This window comes from Anabrus simplex, chromosome 11, assembly GCF_040414725.1.
Source record: "Anabrus simplex isolate iqAnaSimp1 chromosome 11, ASM4041472v1, whole genome shotgun sequence".
Lineage (NCBI taxonomy): Eukaryota > Metazoa > Arthropoda > Insecta > Orthoptera > Tettigoniidae > Anabrus > Anabrus simplex.
In genome coordinates, this window is record NC_090275.1 from 5862487 (window position 1) to 5889089 (window position 26603).

At 40.2% G+C, this 26603-nt stretch overlaps 2 protein-coding genes across 5 annotated transcripts in view; one reads left to right on the forward strand and one right to left on the reverse strand.

Annotated features, from left to right (window-relative positions):
• Positions 1–1440, reverse strand: part of LOC136883185 (G patch domain-containing protein 2) — a 171372-nt gene extending 169932 nt beyond the window's left edge. For all 3 annotated transcript variants that reach the window (XM_067155370.2, XM_067155368.2, XM_067155369.2), the window contains exon 1: positions 1285–1440. The gene's annotated coding sequence lies outside the window, so the exon portion shown is untranslated. The remainder of the gene's footprint in view (positions 1–1284) is intronic.
• Positions 1441–1869: 429 nt separating this feature from the next.
• Positions 1870–26603, forward strand: part of LOC136883327 (uncharacterized) — a 64080-nt gene continuing 39346 nt past the window's right edge. For both annotated transcript variants that reach the window (XM_067155561.2, XM_067155562.2), the window contains exons 1-2: positions 1870–1961; positions 17942–18084. In XM_067155561.2, the coding sequence (XP_067011662.1) occupies positions 17952–18084 (133 nt within the window). In that variant the 5' untranslated portion in view covers positions 1870–1961; positions 17942–17951. The remainder of the gene's footprint in view (positions 1962–17941; positions 18085–26603) is intronic.

Genomic DNA, 26603 nt, shown 5'->3' on the forward strand with positions numbered 1-26603 from the left:
AATAATACATTCTGAATTGTATTGACTAGGCAGAACCTAGATACAATTAACTGTTCTTACACAAGACAATAAGGGCAAGTGGCAAGCCACAGCTCACAAACCATGGAATCAGTGTTGCTTGTAGAATTGGCACCGCAACCACAGTACATTATTTGAGTTTAAAAAGTTTCATGACTGGTTGACATTTCAGTTTCATAAGCAGTAGAAAAGTTTCAACTCTTAAAAATTATGAGGGCCTGGAATAATTTACTTACCATGGGAGATATTCAATAAATTTCCAACTTCTTAGAAAGAATTTAGAAAAGATCAGGTGAACTGATAGGGAATCTGCCACCTAAGCGACAGCTCTAAATGCAGATCAGTGGTGAATGATATTAAAGGGATCTCTTGACAGCTCTAGGCCTACATCGCACAAGATTAAAAACCTAGAGCCCAAAACCTTTCAATAAATGGCAATATGCAGTAAACTGGAGGAACGCACATTTCTGTGACCAAAAAGAAATAGCTTCCAATTCTGTAAGATGTTCTGTTTGAAGGATCCCCTTACAATGTGACAGGTGTTAGCAAGGCAGGCCTATAAAAAAACAGTAACCTACCCTTCAAATTCGCTGAAATATAAAGCCCTTAATATTACGTATTATTTTTATTATTCACGATACACAAGATCATCTGACTAAGTACCTCAGTAACATAAATATACCCATATCATCCTGCATACGATAACCTCCTTATGTGAATATTTTGGTAGGTCTATGTAGAAAATTAATGATAGAATCACCAACCAATTTTACCGTCTGAAGTCTAAAACAAGGAAATGCATCACTGAAATATAAAGTTAAGCGATAAAAGACCAGAAATAATACAATCAAAAATATTTAGTTGAGAGGTTATTAACCTTTAGGCCTACATCACAAAAAAACTGCAGTATGAATTTACTCATCTGATCTTTTCTCTCTTAACATGCATTCAGTATAATTTCTGCTAGAAAGTAAAAAACATACGAAACTTGAGATTTAAAGTTACCTCTCTGTATCAAATGCTGAACACAGCTGGACATTTAAACCTACCCGAACAAAAGAAAATTATACAAAAGCTAGACCATTAGTCAAGCAGCAGCATAAAAAAGCAGGCCAAACAAAATATTTTATCAGCATAAAATTAGAGTACTGTTGATATATTTGTGAGTAAAGACAGAGCAAAAATCTGGATGTGCATAGCATGATTAGAAGAAAATCGTGTCAACAAAGGAATACCCAACATCAATAGCTAATTTACTGTGCTTACCAATTTATATAGCAGTCAGACCGTAGCTCAATTTTCTTTCAAAGTCTTCTCAAACAATTTCTAAATGTCAAGTATATTCACTACTTAAAACAAACATTTCCTAATCATCCTGTCAAATATTCCATGCCAGCTACTACTGTATACATTTTTTCTCAGCTTTGCATACGACCTGACACTTTCGGATCAATTCGGCTCACGGAATAACTCGATATGTTTGTATGACAATATACTGATTCATATCGGAAACGTACAAAAGACGGAACTCTATCGTAGGTGCATATAGATATCAAATGTGCGTGATTAACAAGTTCCATATCAGTGTGTTTTATATCAATTTCATACGACCATCACAACTTTCGAATTATTTAGTTTATCACAGAAAAGCATTATCTGTAGACTTTAAACTGGACGTAGAAATTCTCATGCATCGGATCCATCCAGTATTCTGATTGGCTGGTGTCTTCGGTGCTACCACCAATACACCACTTCTGGTAGGAAATGCCGCGAAATTCCTCGCGTGGGTAAACAGCGCCAGGAGGGGTATTCGCTCGGTATTCAACAGCTGCTCAGTCGGTTAATGAAGGGGTCTGGTGTTCGTAGGATTGTAAGCTGCATGAAGTTAACCGCCTTCTTCTTAATAACTGGAAGTCTTGTTTCCTGATCGACACTGCATACAGGTGAGTAGCAAGCTCGTTTTGTGATTGCAATAAACTATTCATAGAAAATGTACTCCACCTACTTTTAACGCCAAAATTTGGCATTTTGCGCGGGAACACCTACGTGCCGACTAGAATAATTTTCTAAGTGTTGTTTCTTACCGTTAAGATGTGAATTAATCAGTTGGGTCCCTTGAAACCTGAGATTTGGAAGCAATATCGTCTGCACATGTAGGAAATATTTAATTTAATAGATTCTGAAAATGCCACACTCATGTTACACCGTGATGCTGTAAAGTAAACAAGTTAATTTCCTTCAGTCTCTATATGCATTAAGTGAGGAAAATGTGTCTGTAGCAATTGGCATGATCTAAGTGATCCCTGATATATACAAGGGGAGAGTTTTTCTTGAATAATTCTCTAAATAAGTTGCAATTCGATAAGTACGGAATATTGCGATCGATCTGGCGGGAGTCATTTTGAGCTTGACGGAAGTTACAGGCATTAGGGCGTCAGTTGATGCTAATTTACATACACGGTATACGTGTCGTATTTAAGTTCAATTATTCACTATATGACATTAATTTTTGAATGATTATTACTAGTACGGGATTGCAAGTTTTATTTACAATTTTAATATTATTCCTCATTCGGAAGAAGCATGGGAAACTGAGCCGGGTTACTTAGGGCGTTATCGAGTAGTGATTTTTGGGGGGAAGTTGAAAGTCTTATTCGTACTCACTATCTAACACCACTTTGCAGACCAGTACACAGTATTAATGTTTCTGATAATGTTGAGAAATATACCAAAATACTGACAAACTTTTAATGAATTTGAAAATTTAAAGAGATTGTCTTTAGCGGAAAATTTTATTTTTGCCCCTTTTCCTAGATCAAAATTCCATTGAAGTTTTTTTAGTATTGTAATGGTGCTGATCTCAGGATGACTGGTGTTAAATAATGCTACCTATCCCCACGGAGCCTCGTGCCACTCTGACCCTGCAGTATAATAATTCTTGATTTATAAGCTGATGTGCTGTTTGAAGTGATGTTGATATAGATTTGAAATACTGGTACTAGAGAAAATTCTGTTCAGCAAGATCTTTCTGTATTCTCTAACCAGATTTTTGAGCCATCTTATCTAGGGAGGTTCAGTATGACTTACCACAGGCAGTGTAAGCAATTATTTTTATGTTTTGCCTGTATTGATGGATGTTACTCACTTTTTACAATCTTGGTTTGTAATTTGATGTTTTATTCCCCATAAAATATATGTACTGATTAGGTGGAATAAAACATCAAGTTACAAACCAAGATTGTAAAATGTCAGCACCGGCAACAAAAAACAGCAGGGAAGAGTGGAGTTTTATTGCACCAGAGATGATTCACATAGTGTGGTTGGTTACGGTTTGTGTCAATATTCTCGACTCGAGGACTATTGATCCAAGAGCAATACTGAGCCAAAGAACATGCAAATTCCAGTGCCGATATATGCAGGGTAGATGCAGAAGCTCCTCATGGTGTTCCAGCAAGTGTATAGAGGTATTTATTTCTCGTTCTTAAATTAGAAGCACTATTGGTTTGATGTTTTTTTAAAGGATAATAACCTTGCTGATATGCTAGCTGACCAGATCTTAGCACGGATATGGTTGGTTATGATATTTGTCAGCAAGTTTCTCATTTTCTCACCAAGTAAAATGCTGGAGTTGTACGTTAAGGCCACGGCTGCTTCCTTCTCACTCCTAGGACTTTTCTACACCAATGTCGCTGTAAGACATATCTGTAATACCAGTATTGTTGGTCTGTTGTTGGATAGTATACATTTTCCAGCTAACTCATTCCTGATTGCCAGCGTTCCACCCCAGTGTGCTAATTTGGACTTTTCGGTTGGCAAATAGCGCACATAGCAAGACTCATGGCAAGTGCATAACGGTGCAGGCCACTGCATAGGCTACTTGGAGCCTCCGGCAGTGCCAATGTACTATGAGAGACTTTCTCATTTTCAAAAATTGATGTCTGCCTGGCTATCATATGATGTAGATCTTGAGATTCCAATTGATGAGCCCAAATTAGCACACTGGGGTGAAACTGGCATCCAGGAATGAGTTAGCTGGAAAATTTATAATATCCAATAATGGACCAACTATATTGGTACCTATTATAAATTTACTCATTCAGGACGAATATTTCAGGTTCCCTATGGGAATCGGCATCTGTTTCAAGACCTATGTGTGTCGGTGCGACATGAAGCAAATTGTAAAAAAAAAAAAAAAAAAAAAAACCTGTTCATTTTGTGGTTACGAATAGTGCAACCACTCTCAAAGGAATAAGTAAGAGGGATTACCAAAAAAAAAAAACAGATTTATTTTTAAAAGTCATATGTTTTCAAATTTTTTACAAAACAACCTTATCCTCTTCAAAATACTCTCCATTACAACTAATACATTTGTCCCACTGGTGCTTCCACTGTTCAGAACTTTTTTGTTGTCATCTTTAGAAATGGCTGACAGCTTCTCCCTCGTTTTCTTCTTGACCTTTTCACTGTTGTCAAATCGGTGTCCTTTCATGCCCCTTTTCATGGGTGGAAATAAGAAAAAGTTGCACGGAGCCAGGTCAGGCGAGTACCGAGCGGAACCATGCCATTTTTAGCCAAAAACTGGCTAACAGAGATGGCTGTGTGTGCAGGTGCGTTGTTGTGGTGGAAGAACCAGCCTCCTTTATGCCACAAATCAGGTCATTTTTCACTAACAGTGTTGCGCAAATAGCACACCTACCACGCATCGTATGTCCGTAACCGTGCAGGCCACTGCGTAGGCTACTTGGAGCCACCAGCAGTGCCAGTGCACTATGAGAGACTTTCTCATTAACTTCCAAATAAAAGGTTTGACTATCTGACCTGGGGGAACAAACTCTGAATGAACTATGCACTTGGCATCATAAAAGCAAATTAGCCTTGTTTTGACGTTTGATTTGACTTGACTAAATTTTTTTGGACGTGGTGAAAATTATGTCCTCCATGGGCTTGACTGTTGCCTTATTTCTGGGTCGTAACCATAGCACCATGACTCATCACCAATAATGTCCTTTGACAGAAAATCTGGATCAGTTTCAAGCTGTTGTTTCAAAACACAGCATGTTTCAACTCGACGTTCTTTTTGATTGTCAGTCAGAACCTGAGGAACAAACTTATCGGCAAACCTTTTCATTCTCAAATTTTCTGTTTCCCAAGTCTTCCGTTAAAATTCGCTGAACCATGCTCCATGATAACCCACTAATCTCTGATGCATGATCAATTGTTTGCTGACAGTCTGTGAGCACAAGGTCTCGGGTTTTTTCAACATTTTCGTTGATTGGGGCAGTTGATGGATGTCCAGAACGAGGTTCATCATCAACTTGTCTCCATTTTAAAACCGAGCAAACTACTTGCATACTTAAGTTTTTTCCTATCTTTGTAAGCTGTTTTCAAAATTGCAGTTTCAGGAGCATTTTTACAGAGTAGAAAACAAAATTTCACAGCTGCACGTTGTTCACTTAAACTTGCCATCATGAAAAATGAAACAAGAACAAAACAGCGCTAGCAAAAACAATCACTGCACATGAACAGGACAAGCCAGCTCGACAACACAGGCGGCACTGAACTGGCTATACACGCATAGCAGCAAAAATGCGTACTGCACAAGCTTCGCCCATGGCAATGGTATTCCGGTTATTTTTTGGTACCCCTTTGTATTAGCATGTGTGAGATTGTTATGACAGCATGGAAGAAGTTTAAGAAGGACGTTTGAAATAATTTAGTAATGTTAGGGTAGTTGGCTGGGAAACCTTCGTTAGGTTCTATGTACCTTCTGATATGGGGGAGGAGTTAATGGGAGGTGAGGGAACCTCAGATTTGAGATAACTAGAACTATTTGAAGCACTGCAGGAAAAATCAATTTTCGCACCAGGCAAATGCTGGGGCTGTAGCTTAATTAAGGGCATGGCTGCTTCTTCCCACTCCTACTCCTTTCCTACCCCGTCGTCGCCATGAGACCTATCTAGTGTGTCGGTGCGATGTAAAGCAACTTTTTTTTTTTAAAGAAAGTCTTTTAAGACAGAAAGAAACCAATGACCACCCTAGGCAAGATAATGATACCTGTCTCCCATAATCTCGTAAACCACATATCCGGCAGAGGGTATTGTTTATTGTAATCTTTCCTCATTTTTGTTAACATGAAGTCTACAAAAGTTGATAGCCTATGGCATAATTATAAAACACAAAGAAAGCACAAATAAAGAAGTGTCCAGAAAACATCATAAAAAACAATTTTAACACTAAAATGATTTAGAAACTGAAACGATCTTTCCATTACTCACTCCTGGCAAGGATATGTATTGTATATTCTTAGTGTTGTATCTCGGACTGTTTTGGCTAGGAAGAGACAACAGTATTTGCTCTGTTGCAGAGCCATTTCTTTTAGAAATATGTTTGGATTGCCCACCAAACTGATGTTTTATATATAGGGTGAACCGAAATTCGCGCACTCAGGTAGCGCAGCGCAACTCCTCACATGCCAGCAATAAAAAAAGTCTCGCAGAAGTTCATCCTCCGAGTATATCTGGCAGAAAAAGACGTTGAAGAGTGGCAATCTGGCAACACTGAAACCACGTGTAGGGTAACTATTTCTGTCGGCACATACTAGTCGTGCTCTACAGTTGGTGCAGTGGGTAGAGTTTTGGGTTAGCATGCAGGAGGTCGATCCTGGGTTGAGGCGTATGTTTTTTATTTCATAAATGTATTCCAGGTGGTATGGTATCTGGCATCTTAATCGTCAACAGCGATTGCAGCGGGTCCTCTAGGAACCATTTACACTTACATACCACGATCCTAGAAATGGACGAACAATCGTTTTCATTGGTCAGCTTTGAAAGACGCCCTTTCCACGTCGTGGATGTGAATTTATTCGCTTTTGGTGATTAAGATGCCAGATACCATACCACCTGGACTACATTTACGAAATAAGAAACATACGCCTCAACCCAGGATCGACCCCTCGACCTCCTGCATGCTAACCCAAAACTCTATCCACTGCACTAACTGTACAGCACAACTAATATGTGCTGAGAGAGTTAGTTACCCTACATGTGGTTTCAGTGTTGCCAGGTTGTTACTCTTGAACATCCTTTTTCTGCCAGGTATACTCGCAGGACGAACTTTTGTGACAGACATTTTTTTATTGCTGGCCTGTGAGGAGTCGTGCTGCGACGCCCGAGTGCGCAAATTTCGGTTCTATATGTATATATACACACATACATACACATTTTTTTTTTTTTTTTTCTATTTATTTCTTACAGAATTAACCTTTTGAACTCCATTACCCTTAGCGTGTTCTTCCAGCTCCCGTCCTAATTATTTCTGCACTATGACCAGACCTGCGGGATGTGAACATAGGAAAACTATCTTACACGAAATATAATTGTTACATGTTATATACTTGTAGTTAGAACACAAAATACATTAATCCTTGTAGTTTTTCATCGTGTGGTACTTTTCAAAGCATTTTTCTGGGTTGAGACCGGGTTTTCTCAAACACGGTTTTCAGTAGTAAACTGTTTCCTTTCCACCATCTTACTTGGTCGTGTTTGAACAGGCAGCAGTCTTTGTTATTTTCCAGCTAGGTTGTTGATGACGTGCAGTTAACTATTAAAATGTTCTTCACCATCAGAAGTAGATGGTCTTCCTCGCTTTTGAAGTTTGTTGCGTACTTTGCCAACCAACTCATTGATCACCTCTTCCCGGAAGGTTTTGTGTGAATGAATGTCCATTCGATTTGCAGTGCTGTTATCTTTGTAGAGCAAAAAGCTGTCACTATTGCCACTTCAATAGCCAGAAATACAATTTCTGCCACCATTTCAAGCTTTTCACTACAAAAGCATAGCTTGATGTGTAGTAGTCCGAGCTTCCATTTTTAACGTGTAGCCAATTTCTCTAATTGTTCAACAGTTTTGCTTCATTCTCTCAATAACTGAGGTTGGATTGTTTCCTAATGTTGAAAGCATCAATGCTTTCCACTAACTGTTGCTCCCACTCGACATGGGAGTGCAAAACGTTAAGGTAAGTGCTCCTTTGCAGGAAGTATTTTTGTGTTACATCCGTTTCACTCCTTCCCCATATTCTCAACTGTATATTTAAAGATTTTCTCCTTCTCGATTCACAATAACATTGCTTGTCCAGAGGCAACATCCTTCCACCTTTGATTTTACACTGCCAAATCAAATTGATTTACACAGTAACAAGATACGTTAAACAAAATTTCAAACACAGTTTAAATTCTTTCACTCAAGAAAACGTGTTGGGATGTTCACTTTCCTGCCTATCTTCCGTGCTGTCATAACAATCTCGTACATGCTAATACGAAGGGGTACCCAAAAATAACCGGAATAACATTGCCATGGGCGAAGCTTGTGCAGTACGCATTTTTGCTGCTATGCGTATGTGTGTTGTATTGGCCGTTTGAATTCTCCAGCAGTGGTTTTCACCTTCACTATTCGTACTACATTGTCCTTCCCGAGGAACACCTCTGTCACTCTCGCTAAGGGCCAGTCCATTCTCTTCATGTTGTCATTGCCGATCAGCACAACATCTCCACACTTTATCTCTTCTCTCCTCCCCTTCATGTCTCCTTTCTTGTGAACGAGTTGACCTAGATACTCCAGTTTCAATCTCTTCCTCAATTCTTCTCTCAAGCGTTGTTGGTATTGTAGCCTTTCTGATAAATTAATGTTATCAATGGAATCGAGATCTGGCACTCCCACCCTTTTGATATCTTGTATGTACATTGAAGGTGTCAGAGCCACAAGGTCATTTTAATCATCTGATGTATAGGTCAATGGTTTGGAATTTACAACATCTTCACAGTCAATAAGAATTGTTAGCATTTCTTCATGGTTTACAAAAACATGACCAGTACCCGTCGCAGCAACCTTTTGACCATCTGAAAGACTCGTTCCCACCAGTGCAGTGGGTGGGTTGAATCTGTATTCAGTTTTCAAAACTGTTGTTTCTTTGATTATCTTCTTCCAGTCATGTGTCATGAGTAAATTCTCCTTTCTACGGAAGTTTGTGCCATTGCCGTTATATATAACATACAGTCTACCCCATCTAGATATGAATCTATTTCTTGTGTAGAACTATAATAAGTTTTAGTAAAACATGCTCTTACCACTTTACATTTCTTAAATACTGCCTCCATTTCTGCCGTTACAATAATAGACCTATATAAACTAGATTGAGGCTCACCAGTATCTGCGTTATTAAATCATGTCGGGGTCACCATGTTATGTTGGAACAGCAATGAAACTTCCCGTTTCACTCCTTCCCCAAATTCTCAACCGCATATTTTGAGATTCAGCCAATTTTTACAGCAGTCACATAGCACAACGAAGGATCATTCGTCTTTGTTTTTAAAACTTAACTGACAAGTTTACTGCCTTCTCGATTCACAATAACATTGCTTGTTCAGATGCAACATTTACCTTTTTAGATCATGTTGAATTAATGCAATGGATTGCTTCCCTATGGAACCTTTTTGCTAATTTGTTATATTTACCTTTGGTGACCGGGCGAGTTGGCCATGCGGTTAGGGGTGCGCGGCTGTGAGTTTGCATCCGGGAGATAGTGGGTTCCAATCCCACTGTTGCCAGCCCTGAAAATGGTTTTCTGTGGTTTCCCATTTTCACACCAGGCAAATGCTGGGGCTGAACCTTAATTAAGGCCACGGTAGCTTCCTTCCAGCTCCTAGGCCTTTCCTATCCCATCGTCGCCACAAGACCTAGGCCTATCTGTATCGGTGCTATGTAAAGCCACTAGCTATCATTGGTGAACATCAAAGGGACATAACAATTTGTTCACATCTGGTGGATGGGGGTGCGGGGCTTGCCCAATTTGTACATTTCTAACATGAATTATTTATCATACCTTTACTGAATAAATAGCTATTTAAATGGAATAAACAATCCTTTTATTGATCGTCGCCATTACATCCAAAACATTCACAACAATTCTGTCTGCCTTGATCGTCCAACACACATCGATCCACTTCATATCGATCATACAGAAGTACATCGCTCCTTTTAAAAAAAATCTGTAGTCTGACAAAAATCCCAGGGATTTCCTTTTCCGTTGACTTCATCTCTGTCCCGATTTTGGCTCCCTTCTTCTTCTTTCTTCTCTGGTTGATTTTCTTCTTCTGGTTGCTTTTCCACACTTTCTGACTCGTCCTCAGACAACAGCTCTTGAAAAGGCCAGGAGAAGGTGAAGTTGCAAGTTATTTGTCTACCATCCGAAGTCTACTGTCACAGCATTGTCATTCTCCTTGATGACTTTTAAAGGTGTGAGTCCAAATGTGGTTGAAATTACTTTGGGATTACGCATCAAAACCTTGTCACCCTCTGATAATTTTCTTTCTCGAGCCCCATGTCGAATGTCCGCGTATTCTCCCTTTTTAAACTTTTGAATAAGGTCTCGTTCCACCACCTCTTCTAGTGTTTTTTAATTTTTTATGGGGTCAGACCGGGAATTTTCTCCTTCAATTTTCTGTTAAAAGATAACTTCGTCGGACTAACCCCTATATTCTGGTGCTCATGGTTTCGGTAAATCAGTAGGTACTTGTTTATTTCTAACTTCCAATCTAATTTCATAGCATTGGCAATCTGTAGTCGTTGAGTTAACCCTGGGTTCAGTCTTTCCACTGTGCCATTTGCCTGTGGGTGTAACGGGGTAACTCTGTGGTGATGAATTCCGCACAGGTAATTTTCCGTGTGCGCTAATGAAGTTCGTGCTGGTACCTGTTGAGAGAACCTCAAAAATACCATCTAGGGCCTTTATTATGCTTGTAGAGTCGGTACTACTTAGTTTTGTCGCTTCCATGAAACGGCTAAAATAATCTTATTATGATCAATAGTTGTACCCCATTAGGAAAAAGATCCAAAATGTCGGCAGCTATTCGTTCCCAAGGCTTTTTAGGAATTATTGTCGGAAATATTTTTTTCAGGCTTCTCGGGTTTCCTAGTAATCTGACAACCCAGACATGTTCTCACTGCCCGTTCCACTGCTTTGTCCATTCAGAGCCACCATACTTTAGATCTGAGTCTATTTCATTTCCAAAATTCCCGGATGACCCACATGTGCCAAACTAAGGACCCCAGTGTGTAAACTTTTAGATTTACCAACTTGGTTTCTTTCAGTAATATGTTGTCCGTGACACATAATTGCGACATCGTCCGAAATGGAAAGAGGTTAACATCATTATGATCCCAACACTCTGTTTGTAAGACCGGACGTTTTTTAGAGTGGGATCAATTTTTTGAAGCTTCATCTATTTCCTCCAAAGATAATGCAACTGGTGCCAAATACGTAGCCAAGTGCATCAGATAATTATCCTTCTTGGCTTCATCGATAGAATTCTCACTTAACTGTGATAAAGGATGTGCCATGTTATTTTCCTCTTTCCATACTTAACTTTGAAGTCAAATGATAGTCTCAGAAGCCAACATTCAATTTTAGTGCAGGGTTTTGATCTGGGCCCAAAAAATGCCTCTAGTAGTTTATGGTCCGTATACAGGCAAAACTGCTTACCTGTCAGAAAAGTCCTTCGACGCTCACATGCCCAGACAATCCCAAGTGCTTCTTTCTCTGTCTGAGAGTACGTTTGTTCGACGTCTGACAGGTTGCAACTAACGTAGCAAATTATGCGTGGGATTCCTTCGTTGTTCCATTGTATCAGCACTGCACCAAGTCCTTTTGGGCCAGCATCTGCCATTACTACCGTTTCATCCTTAGAGTTGAAATATCCTAAAACTGTGGCAGATGAAAGTACTTTTTTATATTTTTAAAAGCCTCTTGGTGTACTTGTTTCCATACAAACTGCAGATTTATCTGTAAGCTGTCGCAGTGGTTCTGTCATGGTTGATATGTTAGGAATAAATCTACTACATACTTCAATAAGCTTAGAAAACCTCTCAGCTCGGACACATTTTGTGGTCTTCTGCAATTCTTCAGAGCCGCCACTCTGTCTTTGGTAAGCCTAATGCCATTTGCTGTTATGATGTGACCCAAGAACTTAATTGAAGTTTCACCATATTCACACTTTTCCTCATTCAGTTCAATACTGTGCTCACGAAAAACTTCAAGAACCTTTTTAAATCTTGAATAGTGTATTTCTTTAGTTTCCCCATACACCAGAATGTCATCAACAAATATGTAAACTCCTGTAGGAATCTTGTTCCTTATCTGATGCTTCATTATCTTTTGGAACTCGGGAGCTGCCCGATTCAAACCAAACCTTGGCCGCTTGCACCTATATAAGCCTAAATGTGTGCTAAATCTGGTACTCTCTCGTGAGTCTGCATGCAATTCCACATGGTGGAAAGCTGACCTAACTTCCAACTTTGAAAAGCATTTGCTTTCACTAATTTTAGAGTGTAGGTCCTCCGTGGTTGGTAAGGGATGGCTAGCCTTTAGTACCGCTTTATTAACCATTTGCATATCGACAATCTAATGCGTCACCTTTTGGAATTGGTACAAGAGGGGAAACCTGTCTTAACGGTCCTTCAACCTTTTCAATTATGTCATTTTGCTCCAGCTCAAGGATACGTTGTGTTTTTTTTGTTTCAATGCCAATGGCACCCTCTGCAGAGGTTGAATAACTGGCGGGACTTTCGGGTCGATTGGTAATTTAAGTTGAAAATTCTTTATTTTGCAGACCTTTGATGTGTCGGAGAACGTCTGATTAACCTGCTCAGAAATTTGTAATATTTCTAGTTTTGTAGCCGAGGAATGTTCCAAAATAAGTGGTTCTCTACCTTTAATAACTACAACATTTGTACTAATTTTTCTACTGGAATGCATTATGCCTCAAACTCTGCTAAAATACCATAAGTGAAGGTTTTTTTTGAACTATTTAGTGATTTTACTTTATTGGTTACCTGCTTCCTTTTAAATTCCTTCCAAAATTCTTGGTCAATAACATCGCAAGTAGGTCCCGAGTCAAAAATAAAAATGAAGGGTACCCTTGACAATAGACAAGTGGTCTTCCCCAATGTCTCCCTTTTTTTTGTAATTTGTAAGAAAAGTGTAGGCCTAGTCTAAATCACTACTACATCCAGGACTGACTTCATATTTGATTACATGTTATTCGACTTCATATTTAATGTTGCCCACGTAAGAAACTTGGTCATCAACAGTTGACTCCCTCGGATTTTAACGTATATGTCCTTTTCATGCTACAACACTTCCGAAAATGCCCTGTTAAATTACAAGCCTGGTAAACTTTGTTTCTTGTAGAGCACTGGGTGTCACTAGCTAAGTGATTTCTTTCCCTGCAGCAATAACCTTCCCTTTCTCCTCTATTCTGATAACTATTAGGCCTGTAACTAGTTTTTGGTGGAGCGCTAGTGTTTTTGCCTCTATTGGAAATACTTTGTTGTGAAGTCCCATATTTTTTCCTCTTCGACATACTGTACTCTATACCTCTTGCTCAGAACAGTCGTTCTTACTAAAACGTGATGTCTGCATGTCTGTCATTTCATGAGCCCGTCCAATGTCAACCAAATAGTCTAGTGTCACAGAGGATTTTTCCAATATTCTCTTTCTAACTTCAGCTGATTTGCAACCTTCTTTGAATTGGTCACAAATAAACATGTCTTCTCAATTCATTTTTTGTTGTGGTATTTTAAATATCACTTGACAACTTGTTGATGCAACCTAGATATAAAGGCGTCGGATGTTTCATTAATATCCTGTTTCATGGAGTTCATAATATGCCGCTCGAATAGCGGATTGTTTTTCGGTAAAAAATGTTTGTCTAACAATTCTAAAGCGTATTCATGCACAGCTTTGCCTGTAGGAACAGTGTTGTGTTCAGGGATAGAATAAAATGTCTTGCAAGCCTTCTCCACCCGAATGTAGGTAAATTGCCTGTTTTCTAGCAAAATCTGTTATTCCTCTTGAGGCAATATACAATTCTACTGAACGTTTCCATTTTTTTTCATCTAGAAGCAAGGTTGGTGACATCTCCATTTAAATCGAAAATTGGTGTACTGTAATACTGTTTCTTTCCATTTTAATATCTTCTGAATGTTTGGTTTACAGATTTTACTCTTTGCACCAATGTATTGAATAAATAGCAATTAAAATGGAATAATCAATCCTTTTACTGATTGTTGCCATTACATCCAAAACATGCACAACATTTCTGTCTATCTCGGTTGTCCAACTCGCACATCGATCCCCTTCATATCAATAGTACAGTACAATACCTTAACTGTTTAAAGGTAACTGATCACTTAATGCAGTAAATATAATGCAATTTATACTTGGCCAAAAATAAGTTCCTCAGAATTTTACAGTTTTAACCCCTTAAGCGGGGAGCTCGGTACACACTAGCTCACTTTCAGGTGGGGAGCGATTTCCCTGATTGAAGAAAATATTTAATTACTTGATTAAACACAATCTTAGACTAAAATGACTATTAAAGGGCCAAACGAGAAATATTTATTTGAAGATTATGTATTTAATTCTTGAAAAATTCTATTATTTTAATTTTTCAATACTTTGTGCAAAAACGTACTAAGTGCCTTCACACTGTGATATCGAGGTTGCTTCTTCCTAACAGCAAAGCTCTAGTTTTTGTTTATATAGTAACTTTCACCTGAATATTTTAGGCACTTTACTATCAATCTCTGTCTGGAAATAAATGTTTCTATATATGTAAACTGTAGATTTACAAAGTTTACATATACTTATAAGATGTGGAATGGAATAAATTATAATACAAAATTTTCTGTTATGTTGGTTAGCGCTTTCAAGGGATCGAGTTTATACAGCCTCCCTACAATTACTAACTCAAACGGACTGCATTACACTACAATTCAGGTAAAATTTACAGTATTTAGTCTTCACAGTGTTATCTCTTTTACAGCTGTTCATTATGATACACACGGAAGCCGGTCATGTTATACTGTATAATCTTTCTCGCCTTCGCATAATTTATATAATTCCATTCCAAAACGCTATCGTTTTCTTGTTATGTAAACTTTCCACCCTAGCCACCCTTTCCATAGTAAGAGGTTCTTATCAATTGACATTTTGCCATCAGGGGTATAAGCTTCCGAAAATTTTGCTAACAGGTGGTCAAATACTGGATTTATCTCGTATATTTTTGGAGGAAGTTGTGCATTATTCACCTCATTGTCAGAGATATGTATAAAGCTGTGGAGGAAAATCTAATAATAATAATAATGTTATTGGCTTTACGTCCCTCTAACTATTTTTACGGTTTTCGGAAACACTGATGTGCCGGAATTTAGTCCGGCAGGAGTTCTTTTGCATGCCAGTAAATCTGCTTACAAGAGGTCGACATATTTGAGCACCTTCAAATACCACCGGTCTGAGCCAGAATCGAACCTGCCAGGTTGGGGTCAGGAGGCCGGCCAGGCCACTCAATTTGGCGAGAAAAAATCTCTTCTGTGTCGTCAGCTCACAGAAAATAGGCGTATTGAACAAGCGATTGCAAGAAATAGTGTCCTAATTTAGGTTTCTGTACAATCCCCTGCGGCAACAGTACGGCCATTAGAAGCTTTATTTCGTCCTTATTTGTTCGGACACGGTCTTGATTTTGATTCCTTCCTTTCGTCTTACTAAACTGGGTTTTATGTGAGATTTCCTGCTCGGCATCTTTTGCCTGTTCAGCAATGTTCTGGCATATCTCATCATTAAAAGTAATTAAAATATTTCGCTCAGTTTTGTTTTCCCTAAAAACACTCTTTTTACATCACGATGGAAATTTGGATCAAAGCGAGAATTTCTTTGTCCATTTTCAGTATAAGTTGATGAAGAACTTGCAATGGTTGGATCGTAATCAGTATTATCGTCACAACTGTCACTGTCATGATCGCTACTTGAACTGGAATCGAACATGTGTTGTCTCTTTTGCGACTGCTGAACATTCACTTCAGCTACGCCCAAACCCTGTACGATCGAGCCTGCAGTACTTATTCCAGGTAATTTCCTGTCACTTACGAATTCCCCTTCGGCAGAAATTACTTCACTAATATCACAATTCTCCCCACTAAATACCAACATTTTGTTTATCATGACGCGTAAATCATCTTCCTCTAACAGTGGGGGCCGGTAATTCCTTATAGATATATTAGCGGAAAAAATGTAAGAAAAAAGGATCGAATAGAACCCTGGTCTCAGCAGTTTGGACGGAAATCATAAAATGTTACGGATGCGTACGATAATAAAATGTTGTGTAACTCGCGATAAACACACACTCCAGTCGTGAAGGTAGGGGATAATAAATCGGGTCACAGTTCTAAAATGTCATCAGAGAGGTCTTTTCAGTGTCATAATCTCTAGAAGTACCTTCAACAGCAATATTATTACATCCAAGGGACGATTAGGTGATGAGCTAAAGCTTCAGCCCGGAGCTATTAGGCCTTAGGTCGTTCTTCCCCGGACGTCAGTTGCGTTCTTTATGTAGCAACTCATGAATGACACATTGATATTCGGAGAACATAGTTGAAAATTTTCACATCGGAGGGCAGACTCATCCGGAATACGCTGCTGAAACCTCTGCAGGCAGGCAACTGAGAAAAAAAAATAATTTGAATCGTGGATATATCCGCGTTCCCCACCGAGCAAGCGACGTAGCCGCGGATCTCGCCGCATCGCCCACCCATTGGGTTAACACACAAACAATGTAGAGTACATCATTGCAATTTTCCTTATAATGGCTGGTGGGTGTGTGGGTTTACACCCCCCCTACAATTTGCACTCACCATTTTCCATTTCAAGGTAACCTGAAGCTCTTGTATCAGCTCAAATTTCCTCTGTTCCTCCACTGCCTGTTAAGCTGAGTATAGTGCTTTTACAGCATTTTGATAGGTCGCATTTGCGTTTCTATCTTCGAACCTTTTATGTTTAGATATGATGGCTGTCGAGGCACAACTGATAAGTGAGTGAATAGAGAAATATACCTAGTTACAGTATGTGGCAGATTGATTTCAGTAACTGGACTTCGGATCCAATAATCAGGCAATATTTTAACTTCCAGTTAATGGTACTGGAGGGCTTGAGGGGTACAGTAGTACTACTATGGAACTCTCTATTGTTTTCTGTCAGTGCAGTACATTTCTGAACAGTTTTCAAAACATCTTTTTTGTAAAACTCAGTATATTGTATTAGATCTTGAAATCTTATTTCTGTCCATTGTTAAGTGACGAAGCAGTTTTAGCCTTTCTAAACACCTGTGTCTCTAAACAAGATTTTAATATAACTTTTTTCAGTTCAGATATAAAAATCTGTCCATGTTTGAGGAGTGTCCATTAGGAGTGTTTCTCTGTAAAACTGCAATTCTCTCAACAGTGACCCTAATTCTGAAGGTCCAAATGGGACATCCTGGTCTCAAAACATTTTTTATATGGTACCATGAAAGTAACTTTAGTAAATTATTTCGGTTGCGACTATAAATTACTAAAAACTACCATTTAGTTCTATCTTACAGGGTATATCAATAGTTTACAGTAGTTTTTCTCATTCATACAATGTTTAGTTTTTCTCAAGAGAATACACCTACTTTCAGCACAATAAATGAAGTTAAAAGCCAGTTCTGTTTTTCTCAATAGCCGGAAGATGTTATCAAATTATAATTTGGAATGATGGAGTAAAAATATTCTGTACCTTTGTAAGTCATAATTTAGAGGGTAATCAGGATATCTGGAAAAAATGTCAGTGAAATGAAGAAAAAAGTGAAGCCTAAGAATTAATTTCTTCGCTTTTAACGTATATTGAAGAAACCATATGTTATCAAAATGTTATCATTTTTAAAATTTGCAAATACATTTGGATATAGGTATGAAGTGGACAACTTAAAATAATGACTGTCCTGATGAATACAGGACATGGGATTACCCTGGCTCAGCATCAGTTTTTTTGCCTGCAGTTCTAATTTCTGTTTCAGCCTGCCCACCATGGAGACACCCCCACGAGATGAACACACGTTGACTGAACGCCGCACCACCAGGAGCGCTCTAGCTGAGATCCCTGTCCGACTGGACATGCTCAGTGTTAATGAGAATGGGCGCTTCACAACTCCAACTCACTGTAAGTATGTTTAATAAATTGTATTTCCTTACTTCCGTCTCATTTATATCGTGTTCTGTTGTCAGCCATGTAGTCCTCAATGGTTACAATGGTTTGGACATGTTATGAGGATGGACAGCATAAGAACAGCAAGGAAGTACTTTGACACAGAAGTGAAAGTGGGCCTAGTAATCAATGGACAGACACAGTGAAATCTGAGGTCGGCAAGAGGAATGTCAAGTGGGAGGACATAGAGGAACAGAAACTATACTATAGGAAGAAGTGACCAGCGCTTGTACAAGACACCCGGGAAACTGGAGCTGAAAAATTGTGATAATAGTGATGATTTAGTCCCCACCTGAAAGGGTTTTAATTTTCTGTTGTCATCAATTTCCCTTTTCCATCTCCTGCCAGGGCATGTTAATGACACCTTTCCATGTTTTTCTGTCCGACCACCATTGTTGCTCCTCGGCTGTATTCCAATGCAACTTCCTTCTTATTGTGAGGTTCTTCATCGAGTCTACTCACCTAATTTGGGTCAACCTCTTGTTATCCTACCTTCAAATATAATTTTCATCATCCGCTTTGGTATCCTTCATCTTATGTAACATGTCCAAACCTTTTCAGTTTATTTCTCTCCATTGTCTGAAAACTTTTCTACTCTGATTTCCTTTCCGATATCCGCATTTCTTACTTTGTCCTTGGTCTTTTGTTTTATACCAATTTCATCTCGGCGGTGCGGATTTTATTCTCCTTTCTGTGAATGTCCAGATCTCGGCAACATATGTCAATATGGGACAAAGTTGCATCTTATACATCCCATCTTTACACTTCCTTCATCCAGACAGGTTCCTTGTATTCTTGGTAAACTGTATCTCACTTCCCAAGTACCTGAAGCTTTCCACAGTTTCAAGATTTTGTCCTCCAGTTTCTGAAGTGCCTTTCTCTTTTCCTCACCCCTATTCAACATCATTGTCTTAATTTTCTCCATACCGGGCGAGTTGGCCGTGCGCGTAGAGGCGCGCGGCTGTGAGCTTGCATCCGGGAGATAGTAGGTTCGAATCCCACTGTCGGCAGCCCTGAAGATGGTTTTCCGTAGTTTCCCATTTTCACACCAGGCAAATGCTGGGGCTGTACCTTAATTAAGGCCACGGCCGCTTCCTTCCAACTCCTAGGCCTTTCCTATCCCATCGTCGCCATAAGACCTATCTGTGTCGGTGCGACGTAAAGCCGCTAGCAAAAAAAAAAATTTTCTCCATTGGACAGAAAAAGTGTTGCCCACTTGAAGAGCACACTGGTTGGAGGTGATGTAGATGGTGTTACACTGACACCAGGTGGTTCTGTGACCATGGCAGTGAAGTGGTCTGTGTATGCCATATCATCATCATAATATGCAGTTTTCAGCTGTTGGCCAAGTCTGGTTGGAACATAAGCCTCGCCATCTCCTCGTCTTCTCACCACTTTTCCCTTGCCCCTCTTGCTCAATCCTCCCCTCTTCTCTGTACACACTCTTCCTCTCATTTTATCCACCAGTCTCTTGGTTGTTTTGGTGTTATCCATTTCGTGCATCCTCCTGGGTATCCCTTCACTGTCATTCTCTTCATGTGTCCATACTGTCTAAGTCTAGATGCCTCTGTCCTGTTCTGTAGTGGCTCTTCTTTTACTATACTTCTAACCTTCTCATTTCTCATCTTACCCATTCTTGTCACTCCTATTGTGCTTTTCAGAAATTTCATTTCACTTGCCTATATTGTAGTCACAGCTCCTTGCCTCACTATCCAAGTTTCTGCTGCATACGTAAGAATAGATACATAGTACGTCCTGTATATCACTCTTTTGCTACTCTGAGGGACATCCTTGCTCCAAACCAGGCTTCTGACTCTTTTCAGGAACACTCCTGCTTGTCTTTCATGCTCAGTTATTTCCTTATTCCTTCCACTTTCCTCTTTCCTCCAAGCACTATCCTTCTCATAGGTTTCCCCTTCTTTCTAATTGTGATCACTATCTCGCTCTTTTTTGGCATTCAGTTTCATTCCATATTGTTCCACCTCATCTTCCCGTGCATCTTAACTGTTCCTGGATATACTCTTCCTTTTCTCCTCAGACTAACAAGTTATCTGCAAACTTCATCACCTTCATTCTTCCTTCCCCAATTTTTCTTGTCACTTTTGTCAGTAGCTCATCCATTACTACAGTGAAGAACACTTCCTTGTCTTAATTCACATTTTTGCTTAAACTAGTCTGTTCTCTCTCTTACTTTCACACAACTGGCACTCCCATGGTACATCTGTCGCACTTTCTAGTGCCTGCGTCTCAACACCTTTCTTCTGTAAGGTTTGCCATACCTTGTTCCTGCACACATGATCATATACTTTCTCAAAGTCCAAGAAGGCCATTAGTAGATCTTTACCCCACTCATAATGATGCTCTTGTAGTTGTCTTTCTGGATCTGAAACATACTGCCAGAGGTGCCAACTATTACGGATTGTCCATAATTGTTATGGATTTCACCTCACGATTACGGAGTTACGGTCGAAGGGGAAATTATTACGGAAAAGCTGAGATTATCACGAAAAAATAATTTTTGACGGAAACAAAAGAAAAGGAAAAATGTTGAGTTTTTTCGAGCCTTTCTCCTAAATCGACTTTATTTCAATGCTTGTGAGGTGGCAATGATACTTATTCGATCGTGACTTCCTTTTGCTACCCATAAGCGTTGTAAAATTAATTGTGAATGAAGGAGCTCAGGCGCTGCTCTTCTCCACTACAAATCCTTCAGTAATGTTGTATTTGCTGTGGTAAGTGTACCTGACAGTTGACAGAAAGATTGAGAAAGAAGTGAGGCCTACATTAAGCACATCTGCACTGGTATCGCTTATGGTGCAGAAAACGAAAATGTCATCACAGTTGGGAGAATGCTTCAAGAAAAACTACACTGAAAAGCAACTGCAGCTTGAGAAACAAGCTACAAGGAATGTTTTGTCACAGAACCAACAGGTTGCGTGCAAATGTCATTGTGTAATATGATATACTTTTCGATAGATTGCTAGAGGGAAGGGCAAAAGGGGTGTGTCATTATAGGGGAAGGCGTATGCTTTGGACTTGACTTGAAATTCTTTTCGGGGGCGGAGGGCAATTACTGATAATCCACTTCAAAGTTGGCCCTCTGCATACTGCTCTTCTCTTCCACCCTCTTTCTGATTCTGTTCTCCAGAATCTTCTCAAAAACCATACCACAGTGACATATCAGTGCGACTCCCCTAGAGTTCTAAAAATCTTTCCTATTCCCCTTCTTCCAGTTATCAGGAGTCTTCCTCTCCTTCCATACAACTTTCAACACATGACAAAGGCACTGTTTCCCTACCTCTCCTACTGCCTTCACCATCTCAGTACTCGCTTCATCTAAGCCTGGGACTTTCCCTCCTTTCATCTTGTCCACTTCTCCGCATGCTAAGTCTTTTTCCTTGTTTCTTCCCTCCTCCCTGCTTCTACTTTCCTCCTCAGTGCATCCTTTTGGGTTTAATAAATCTTCAAAATACTCCTTCCACATTCCTTTGAGTTTCTCTTTTTCCTGCACTTCATTTCTATTTTTATCTATCATTATAACATCTTCTTTCATGCCTTTCCTCTTACACTTGACCATCCCGTAGAGTACATTTTTATTTCCTTTGCTATCTTCTTCCATCATGTTTGTCCACTTTTCCATCTACTTTTTCTTCTCTGTTAAACCTGTTTTGCTTCTTCCTTTTTAGTCTCATGTTCTTGTCTTGTCTCCATTGTCCTCTGTTGAAACCACACTCTAAAAAGCTTTCTTCTCCTCCCCAACTGCCACTTTGATTCTGTCATTCCACCGTGGGGTCTCCTTGCATCTTTTTCTGATACTAGTTCTCCCACAAACTTCATATTTACTAATGTCCTCTTGAACCTTTCCCATTCTTCCTCTCTTGTTTATAGGCTATATCATCTGTTGGTAAGTTCAGTCTTACTTTTTCCTGGTATTCTTCCTTGGTTTTCTTCTCCCTCAGTTTCCATATTTTGATAAGTCTTTCTTCCTTCTCTTTCCTCTTTCTTTCCTTCATTGTTCTCAGTTTCCTTTCCAGTAGTCTGTGGTCACTATCTAGGGCCTCTAATGGTATTACCCTACCATCTGGAACATTCCCCTTCATTTCCCACTTGTAGATCATGTAATCCACAATGGATTTCCTCGACCAGTCACTGATGTACCAGCCTTCTCTCTTCTTGAACCACGAGGTTCCGACCATCATCCCATTTCTTTTGCACAGATCCAGTAGCCTTTCCCCTTCCTCATTTCTATTTCCGCTCCAAGCATGTTCTCATATCCCTCCATTTCCATGCCTACATGGGCATTCAAGCCCCCCTTCTTCTATATGCCTTGCCCAGTCTCCCGGACGTTGTCCAAGAGTATGGACAGTGTTCTTCGATCTTCAGCAACATGGTAGAGTTGTACGACAGTTCATATTCCAGTCCAGTCTTGAGTGTTCTTGAGATATGACTTTCTTTTTCTGCCTGCTCCTCACTGTCCTTCGATTTTGCCCTTTAAAATGAGGTGTGATACTGCATACCATATCTTTCACCACCTAACACAATCCCCAAGTATGCAATTTTCCTTGGTCTGTTTTAGAGATTGCTTTCTGTAATATTTGTTCGTTAGAGATGTGCTCTATCCAGGAGGCTTATAGCATTCGTCTATCAGGGTGTCCACCCCTATGGGAAACAGGGAAATGTCAGGGAATTCGATAATTAACGGGAAAACCTGGAAATGTCAGGGAATTCAGGAAAAATCTGGAAATTCATTCTTCTGCCAGATAAAATTGACACACCGTATTTATCCGTGTAATACAAACACATTTTTCAGTTTTTATAACATTAATGTATAGGTGGGCCGGCGTAAGGTTGCACATGACAGCTGCGCACAATATTGGTCACACTGCAATGGCGCACGAAGCGATGTTGCCGCTGTAAAAACAGCTGATTGCACGACACATGTGTTTTTAAAAACATGGGAGAAATGTTTTTAATGTCATCGCGATGATACACAATACAAATGAAATCTGTCGACAAAAATTGAACTTTCAACTCGTCGATTATTCATCACACAAAATTATACGAGATAAATATACTACGAAGTTCTTATTATCGCGATGTTAGAAAACACGGAAGAAATCGGCCGACAAGGATCTCGCTTCATATACACCTTCACCAATAAATGTTAGAATAATATACACCGGTGCTAACACAAAATGTTTCAAGTAAATTCTATAAAATGTACGAAAATTCAGAAACCTTATTTTCATACCTGATTCACAAAGGCAGAGGCTCGATACCCTCCAGTTCACTGCCATCACTACCGTCGCCTTCGTTGTCACTGTCATCATCGTCTAGGCAGATCATCAACTCCTGAGAGTCACTGATGATGCCATGTATTGCCATTGCCGAATTAATCAATGCTGCGACATGGCTAAATTTCTTCCTGCACAAAGCCGCATCCATTGGAGCAATACTCTCCCGGAACAGTCCTTACACTTCAGTAACTGTGAAGGACGTGTTATAAGTGCGTACGTAATGTTTTACTTCACCTCATACCGTACCAACTCAAATTTTATTTTTATACATCGCACCGACACAGATAGGTTTTATAGCGACAATGGGACAGGAGAGGCCTAGGAATGGGAAGGAAGCGACCGTTGTCTTAATTAAGGTACACCCCCAGCATTTGCCTGGAGTGAAAATGGGAAACCACGGAAAACCATCTTCAGGGCTGCCGACAATGGGGTTCGAACCCTCTATCTCCCGGATGCAAGCTCACAGCTGCGCGCCCCTAACCGCACCGCCAACTCGCCCGGTGTCGACTAATTTAGTCGTACACATATGCGCTGGGATATTTCTTTACTGCAGCCATTCCACTTACAGTTCTTTACGGGCGCTCGAAGAAGGGGTCTTGTCCATTATTACGGAGTGGTAACGTGCAGTGTCCATAACAATGACAGAAGGGACTTTGAGCTGTAAAAATCGTACTCGTGTCTTCGTATTGCATCAGCCTGGAAAGAATTAATTCCTATTACAGGAGATAGCTTAATTCGTTTCTTTCCCGGAGTGCTGTGAAACAAGTCCCTACTATCAGCCCCGTTTTCGCTATTGCTATGTACCCCAGTCACTTTTTCCTTCTGTTCTTGGAGGCGAACACCTGTTTGAATGACAGTACGCTTTGAAAGCCCTAATGTTTGAGATATGCGATCCACAACATAATCTACAGGAACGGAGAGACGGCTATACAAGCGTACGAATTTCGTCTCCCTCTCGTAAAACTCAGGAGTTCTCCGCACTAATTCTAATGCCTGATTATTAAGGGACACTCCGCGGCTCAAAGGATTATCACTTCGCGCTTCGTGACGATGTTGTCATTTCCGAGACATCGCACTGCATTCGTTAAAATAAAATTTCACAATTGTCTCAAAATGAAAACAAAACTTTCATAAACGCGCGAATCACACCTGACCACGTGCTAGCGGCGACAGACAAAACGGCAACACTTCAATACAGTAGTCAAGCTACTTATAGATGGCACCACTATACTACCTATATTGCCAACAACAATCAACTGAAGATAGTTCGTATCTATTTTGTAGCTCGCTTAAACCTTATAATATATTTTAAATGCTCATATTTGTGTAAGCAAATACAAGATTATGAACACTATACGGCATTAAATACGAATTAACATGAATAAAATGCGTAACTGTATCTGACATAAAAAGTAGTGGGTTGGTGATTCTGACTGACGGGTGACGTTCTTCATTTCATTTTTGTAGTGGTGCCAACATGACTTACAACTGTCAAGTGCAACCTTGTGCCGGCCCACCTATAGGGCATGTCTTTTATGCCAGGAATAAATTTTAATGAAAAGTTAAAGTGTGATCTCGAATGTGAAGTAATCAAAAAATGTCTCTGATAGCTGATGGCTATCTAATGTCTTGAAATGCTTGCTGGAATGCAATACAAGTCTTTCAGTGTAGCAGAGTCCGACGTGTTGGCTGAATGGTCAGCGTACTGGCCTTCGGTTCAGAAAGTCCCGGGTTCAATTCCCGACCGGGTTGGGGAATTTAACCTTCATTGGTTAATTCTAATGCCTTGGGGACTGGGTGTTTGTGCTGTCCCCAGCATCCCTGCAACTCGCACACTATACATAACACTATCCTCCACCACAATAACACGCAGTTACCTACACATGGCAGATGCCGCCCACTCTCATCGGAGAGTCTGCCTTACAAGGGCTGCACTCGGCTAAAAATAGCCCCACGAAATTATAGTGTAGCAGAATGCTAGAAGTTTGGGTGAAGCTACTAAGAAGGCGGTAGCGAGTCCTGAGGTGAAACCTTCCGAGCAGAGTTTGGTCTGCCTATTCGGCCCATATATTTAAGAGGATACATTCGTGACTGACTTGTGACATAGAGGTGATCACTGGACACAGCTAACTGCCTACTGCTGCCGAGTTCTGCCCCCTATTTATACGGGCTGGGTGATGTCACACGCCATGAGTCAGCGCGCTAGCTGGATACACTACGCACATTCTCGGAGCTTCGATGCGGGAGCGGGTTGCATAGCTGCTAGGCGGAGGACACTAAAACACCCTCCCATCCTAATTGCGCCAGTACGGCATGAAATAGCGACGGTGTTGACGGCGGTTGCGATGCTGGACTGGACAGTCGGCCGTGATGGTTGTGGTGTCCGTAACCTGGTCTGGGTGGTGTAGCGTAGAGTCTTCCTGAAAAGAACCCATTGTGATTAAATGGTCTGGAGCTCTTTCTGCAATGGATTTCTGAGGGAATACAAGGGAGTCAAGTTCAGGTGGGACGATAGCGGAGCTGGTTCTGGTGGCGACAGATGCGTTTCTCTGCGGCCTGGATTTCGTAGAGGCGAGTTCCCGCGGTACAGCAAATGACACCAGGTATCCAAGGAGGATTGGGCTTGAAAGTCCGGACATATACTTTGTCAGTGGTGTGGAACTTGGGTTGCAAACGATGCGCTGGGCAGGAAGCGGTTGCAACAAAGAAAGTCAACTTGCTATGAGGGCGTCCATGTAGCTTGTGTTCTGAGTGAAGTTGTGTGCACCAGGCATAGTCCTGTACCTTCATAGGCTTGGTCCTTGTTTAAACCTAAGGATACAGCTTTCTTCATGTTCTTCTTCAAAGTTTGGAGAAAACGTTCAGCTTCACTATTAGGTTATGGATGAAAAGGAGGTGCCAAAATGTGCCTAATTCCATTAGTGTTGCAAAATTCTTGGAATTAAGCAACAGTGAATTGAAGTCCATTGTCGAAAATTAAGGTTCGGGGTAAACCTTCAGTGGTGAAAATCTTCTGAAGTGCTCTAATAGTAGCTTCCGTGGTGGTAGAGTGCATTTCTACAATGTAAGGAAAATTGGATAGAGAGTCAATCACAAGTCCATTGTCGAAAATTAAGGTTCAGGGTAAACCTTCAGTGGTGAAAATCTTCTGAAGTGCTCTAATAGTAGCTTCCGTGG